This window comes from Falco peregrinus, chromosome 3, assembly GCF_023634155.1.
Source record: "Falco peregrinus isolate bFalPer1 chromosome 3, bFalPer1.pri, whole genome shotgun sequence".
Classification (NCBI taxonomy): Eukaryota; Metazoa; Chordata; class Aves; order Falconiformes; family Falconidae; genus Falco; species Falco peregrinus.
The window spans coordinates 40,749,304-40,755,322 of record NC_073723.1 but is presented as its reverse complement, the minus strand read 5'-3'; the positions used below and the strand labels follow the sequence as shown (position 1 = coordinate 40,755,322).

At 43.5% G+C, this 6,019-nt stretch overlaps 1 protein-coding gene across 2 annotated transcripts; it reads left to right on the top strand.

The window, feature by feature from the left end:
• Positions 1-70: 70 nt before the first annotated feature.
• On the top strand, positions 71-3,002 carry TMEM70 (transmembrane protein 70). 2 transcript variants are annotated; one of them, XM_055799724.1, is made up of 3 exons: positions 71-365; positions 1,159-1,270; positions 2,337-3,002. In XM_055799724.1, exons 1-3 carry the CDS (start codon positions 234-236, stop codon positions 2,783-2,785), a joined length of 693 nt encoding a protein of 230 aa, XP_055655699.1. In that variant the 5' UTR covers positions 71-233; the 3' UTR covers positions 2,786-3,002. The 2 variants fall into 2 exon arrangements, with proteins under 2 accessions (XP_055655699.1, XP_055655698.1); XM_055799723.1 differs by lacking the exon at positions 71-365 and adding an exon at positions 460-651.
• Positions 3,003-6,019: the final 3,017 nt, after the last annotated feature.

The window sequence follows — 6,019 nt, the reverse complement described above, 5'->3', positions numbered from 1 at the left end:
ATGCTGTGCGGGCAGGGAGTGATGCATGCTGGGGCGCGTAGTTCCGGGGAGCGGGGCCTGTCCGCCATGTTAGGAGCGGCTCGGGAGAGATGTTGAGGCAGGGTTGCCCGGGTGGCGCTTCTTGCCTCGGGGCTGACGGGACCCGAGGCGTCCGAGGGCCTGTCTTACCGGGCGGCGCCCGGGGCGGGCAGGGTGCGAAACTCGCTGCACGCGGGTCCTAACTGTGCGGGCGTATGGTCTCGGGTCCTGCTGCGCCCGGATGCCCCTACGAATGCAGTGCCAGTGGCATCACTGGGGATCCGTCTGAGAAACCCACCGCATCACCCGCGGGGCCGGGGTGCTGCGTCGCCGGGTGGAGGCTACAGGCAGGTGCCTGGCGGGGGCGCGGTGGAATGAGGCCGGACCCTTCCTGCGGGCGGAACCAAAGCGCGGGGCTGCGGGGCGGCGGGGGCTGTCGCCTGGCGCACCGCTCCCCGCTCTCCCTTTGCCGGGTGCAACAGGACGCGGCCCGACATGCTGCTGCTGCTGCGGGCTGCCGGTTGCCGGCGCGCCTCCGCCTCCGCCACCGCCTGGCTGCGGGGCGCCGCTCACCGCGGGCTGCCGGCCGCCTGCCACCGGGGGGCCCTGCCCGCCGCCGCTGGGGCCCAGCAGGTTGTGGGGGGGTGGGGTGGCGGTGAGGGGACGCGGTCCCGCTCCCCAGGAGGAGCCGGCCGGAGGGAGGGCGGCGGTCCTCGGATTCGCGGCTTTTTCCTTCGAAAAAATGCGAATCTAAGGAGGGAACTGCTGTTCCCCTCAGGGCATACCTGAGATCAAAAGGAGACCTGGCAAGCGCGGGGGCTGTGAATGTCTCCCTGCTAAGCCCTACGTAAAATGATTGCAAGTTTAGTATTCGTCAGTGGGGTTGCAAATATTTAGTGCCGATTTGGCATATCTAGATGGAAGATTACTAAATAGCCAAGCAGTATACTAGTTGGAGTTTGTGGCATGCTTTGTAGTATAACCTAATGTCAGTTCCTAATTTAAGATCTGGGAATAGGTTCAAGGCAAGGAGAAGCTTTGCGTGTGTGTGTGTATATATATATATATGTGTGTATGTATATATATAAAGTGTAGATTGGTACTGATGTTCCTTGGCCATGTACTGCTTTTGTCCTTCAGGTTGCATCTTTCCAAGGAGTGGCTCTTCGCAGCCTCTGCACATCCTCCCCTTATGAACACCCAGAACACGGAAGATTAGTTTATAAAGGAAATATGGCAAAGGCAGTGTTAGGTATGTGAATTGAAATGAGTTGTATTGCTTTTTGTATTTATTTAGTAGTGTTTAATAACTTTAAAATGGAATGTTATAAAGCTGAATGTTCTCTTTTCCAATGCTACTGAAACCTGGATACTCTGTACAGCAGAAAATGTTATGATGCTTGCTTTCTTCTTCCACACTTAGGTGTGCAGGGAGTTCTGTAGGTACAGTGCACCTCTGTAACCCCACAGCCTTCTTCTGTTTCTCTTGCAGCCTTCAGTGCGCATTACCCGACCCAGAAGCAAAGAAAGACTAGCTGTGCCTGCTATTTACATTCTGTATGCTTTCCAGCTAGACAGATATGATGAAATGAGACTTTGTTGATCTTTGACTGGTTAATGTTACAAAGACCTGTTGAAAAGTAATCCATGGGATGTTTTCTGATACGGGGTTTTGAAATGTGTCTTAAAGAAGGAGGAAGTGTAGCTTAGTATGTTAAGCATCTTAGACTGCAGGTTCTCATGGTGGCATAAGGACTGTGGGTAATCCACAACACTGACTACTGTTTTTCAGGCTGCATGCAGGATGGCTGTGGAGTACTTGCTAATATGGAATAACCTATTATGTTATGCATGGTGGGGGACCAAGCGAGCTTCTTTGTAACTCACACTGAATGTCAACGTTAGTCGTTGGTGAAGAAATTCCCAGTCATATCTGTGGTGATTACCATTATGTGTGTCCATGACTGGAGTCAAGTTTCTTTTGAAATCAGTTTCCTATCTGTGAAGTAAAAGCTTCAGAGGTGTCAGTTAGCTACATAGTAGCTAATGGCTGGTTTCATCATAGAAATAGAGCCAGCTATCAGCTTTGATAAACCCAACATGAACATATAAACAAACCAGAACACTGGCAAGACAGGGTTGAACTTAAAATGGTTTCTTTGTGAGCTTAAAAAAAAGGAAGTGGATTTTCAGTTACTTCAGCTGTTCAAGTAATACCATTGATATATAGTAGCAGAACATTATGTACTTAAAGAAAAAATTCTACTCATAAATATTAACTTTTGGTTCCTTTTTGTGTTTTGTTTTGTTTTATGTAGGTGTGAGGTTTTTCTCTTACTCCACCAGCGTATTCAACCTGTTCATGATGCCCTACATCATGCTCAAAACTGGTATTGGGTTTGAAAGTCTGGTTATACAAGCTGCGTTTTATGGGTTGATCGGATTTTTTACGTTTGTAACACCAGTTACTTTGCATGTACTTACAAAAGGCTATGTGATTCGACTCTATTATAAAGATGAAATGGACACATATACAGCCATTACATACAATGCAATCTTGGCAGAAAAAGCGACTGTTTTCCATCAGAAAGATGTAAAGATTCCTGACATCACCAAGATGTTTACAACATTTTATGCTAAAACTAAATCAATGCTTGTTAATCCAACGCTTTTCCCGAATCCTCAGGATTATAACCATCTCATGGGCTATGACAAATCCTTTTATTTTAACTTAGAGGAGGAAAAGGAAGCTGATGAAAGGAAATAATTTGAAGATAACAAATGTCACCATCATTGTTCGTGGTGCAGTGCTATATATGTGAAAGAATGTAAAATTTCTACACTTCCTTAAGTATCAGATAACTAGAGTTCCCCGAATGCATTTTGGAATGTATTTTAAAAAAACCCATTTTTTAAAACTTGTAAACGATGTGAAGGTTTCTTCAGAATTAATGACACAAAACAGTAAAAAAAATATGCTTCGATATGTCTTGTGCTTGTTTTTTTTTTATTGTTAACTATGCAAGAGGACTGTAAAATGCATGGGCTGTGCGATGATCTCACCATCTCCATTTCAAATACCATTTGTATAAGAAAAATCATCAATACTCATTACCCTGTCAAGTACATAATTAAGATTGTAAGCCTTAAAGATAAATTGTACTTAATCCAAAAAGACTGGGCTTTTTCATCAATGCTGCTGGCAGTATAAAGGGAATGGAGTTGGCTTTCACTTCCCTTTGTGAGAGCATCGGTAGCCAGGAGTCTTCAGATAGCAGGCATGTATTGTTGCTAGTTCCTGCTACAGCCTCCTAGAGGCCTGCAGGCCTCTGGAGAAGATCGGGAGGGTGGCTGCATCACGGTAATCTCGAGCTACTCACAGTTATTGAATGCTTTCTTAAGCTAGAGTCCCACTCTGAGCAGCCCTGTCCCTAGAGGCTGAGAGCAAGAAGCCTCTTCAGTTAGGTGGGGAGAAGCACCTTAGCATAGGATTTGCTTTGTGAATATCCTGTTGGAAACAGTTGCTGTATTGGAACCAACTTAAAATACTAGCAGCTAAAATGGATTCTGTTAGGATTTACGTAAGGTGAGGAAGCAAAAAAGAATCTCCTGTAGAGTACTGTTCAGATCTCGTGGCTTTAAAAAACAAGCCTCTTGATTTTTAGCACTGCAAAGAAAATAACTGTTAGCTCAAGTAAAAAGAGAATTAGATCTTTTCATGTGACTAGTTCTGCACTCCAGGTATGCAGAAACTGGGTTTAAATGTTTTTAGCCCAATGAGATGTTTGTCACATAAACTGACAGATACTTGTTTTCAGATAATGAAGGGCCTAAATATTTTGAGACTTAAAAATTGCTGACTTAAAAGAAAAAGCAAAAATCAGAATAATCCTTTTCTATTAGCAGTGCCCTTCGTAGTAAGTAAATCTGATGCTTGCTACTAATTAGGTCATCCTGATACTGCAAGTAAGGAGAAAATACTTATTGCTGCCTTTCCAGATGTTTACCAAGTCTAACTGAAAAAATGTATTTTAAAGTTTAAATATCTTCCAAGACTATTATTTCATTTTCCTGTCATAGGATGACACTATAGATCATATTAAAACATCGGTGTTTTTAAATGTTTTCCTGACTGTTGAAATTGCTCTTGATGTACTTGCTGAGTAATTAAAAAGCAAAACATCTCATCCAGATATTTTTGAGGCAATTATTTTGTATTGGCACAGCTATAACTTTATAAACCTGATCTAGCCCCATTAAGCCAGTATCACTTCATACTACCACAAGTGACACTGAAGATGTGAGGCCAGTAACAAGCAACTCTGATAACCTGGTTGAACTGCTTGTCTTTGCTGAAATAAAGTTTTACACTTAATTAAAAAACTTTCCATTCTTTCCCTGTCTGATGCGTTCACTCTCTTTGTGCTTGCCGATGAAGTTAACTTCATCTTTAAATGCCAAATACAGGGAGCACAGGAAGAGTTTGCAAGAGAAGGTAGAGGAAAGGCCTCAAAATTCTCTTTAAGTAATTATATTTAGGTACCCCTCGAGCAATATCAAAATCCTCAGCCTTTTCTTTAGACTGCAGAGAATTGTCACTGTTAAATTTGAGATTTGGCTTGTTCAGATTTAAGAAGCAATAGTAAGAGATTTCCATCCCAGTGGCTAGTTTCTCAAAAAAAGTATGGAAGTTAAATATCATTTCTTCTTTCTGTCATGTGGCAGTGAAATGCAAGTTAAGCTAGTAGATGGCTTTCTGACACATAGATGATTTAAAAAAGAAAATATTTAAAAATCCAGATTTCTACCAGAAGATAGATGATGATTCTAGCCATGATGTAGTCTTCAGAAAAACGTATTTCCAATGTGCAACTTGAAAATAATTATGATTCCATAGTTTCTTTTAATAGCATTTTTATATGAAAGAAAAGGAAGACCAAACTTACTAGATTTGCACAGTATTTGCCTGTTTATTCCTTGTTTGCTGCTAACTTCTCTAACTCAGTTTGGGAAACAACCAATCATCATATTTGTTACGGTTTCCAAGTATGTATGGCTTTGGCCCCATCCCTGTTAGCATTTCCACCTCTGCCTGTCCTTGTATATGATCCTAGGATTCTCAGGTCTGGCTTTTTTACAATTTTTACTTACAGTGTGTACTTAGAATCATAGAATCATTTAGTTTGGAAAAGACCTTGAAGATCATCTAGTTGGACTGTTAACCCAGCACTGCCAAATCCACCACTAGACTATGTCCCTAAGTCTTTTAAATACCTCCAGGGGTGGTGACTCAACCACTCCCCTGGGCAGCCTGTTCCAGTGCTTGACAGCCCTTTTGGTGAAGAAATTTTTCCTAACATCCAATCTAAACCTCCCCTAGTACAACTTGTGGCCATTTCCACTTGTGCTATTGCTTGCTACTGGGGAAAAGAGACCGACACCCACCTCGCTGCGACCCCCTTTCAGGCAGTGGTAGAGAGTGACAGGATCCCCCCTGAGCCCCCTTTTCTCCAGGCTAAACACCCCCAGCTCCCCCAGCCGCTCCTCATAAGCCTTGTGCTCCAGCCCCTCCACCAGCTTCGCTGCCCGTCTCTGGACACGCTCCAGCCCCTCAGTGTCCCTCCTGCAGTGAGGGGCCCAAACCTGAACACGGCATTCGAATATGCTTGCATGTATTTGGCAGGTTTAGATCCCTGGAATTTGTTGAGAGCAGTAGAGACTAGTATTCAGACAACTGTAGTTTGTTCTTAATGGCAGAAACAAAATAAAGGAATGGAAATGTAATCCAGAAAGACTTCTAGATGCATTTCTGTTTTACGTGCATTTCCACGTGGGGAGCTCTGAAATGCTTGGTGTCCTAAGCTAGGAAATATGCACAGAGCAAAACAGGACCTCTTGCTGCTCACAAATCCTGCAAGAGAACTGACTGTAGCGTGAGTGTTTCAATAAACAGTAATTCCCGAAGCCTGGTTATGTTAGCTCCATATCCTTCACAATCCTA

Bases quoted from the DNA above. Each gene is read 5' to 3' on its own strand.
- TMEM70 (XM_055799723.1), top strand. From the start codon at position 514: ATGCTGCTGCTGCTGCGGGCTGCCGGTTGCCGGCGCGCCTCCGCCTCC. The intron at 652-1,158 runs GTTGTGGGGGGG...TTTGTCCTTCAG, and splicing joins CCGCCGCTGGGGCCCAGCAG to GTTGCATCTTTCCAAGGAGT. The intron at 1,271-2,336 runs GTATGTGAATTG...TGTTTTATGTAG, and splicing joins TATGGCAAAGGCAGTGTTAG to GTGTGAGGTTTTTCTCTTAC.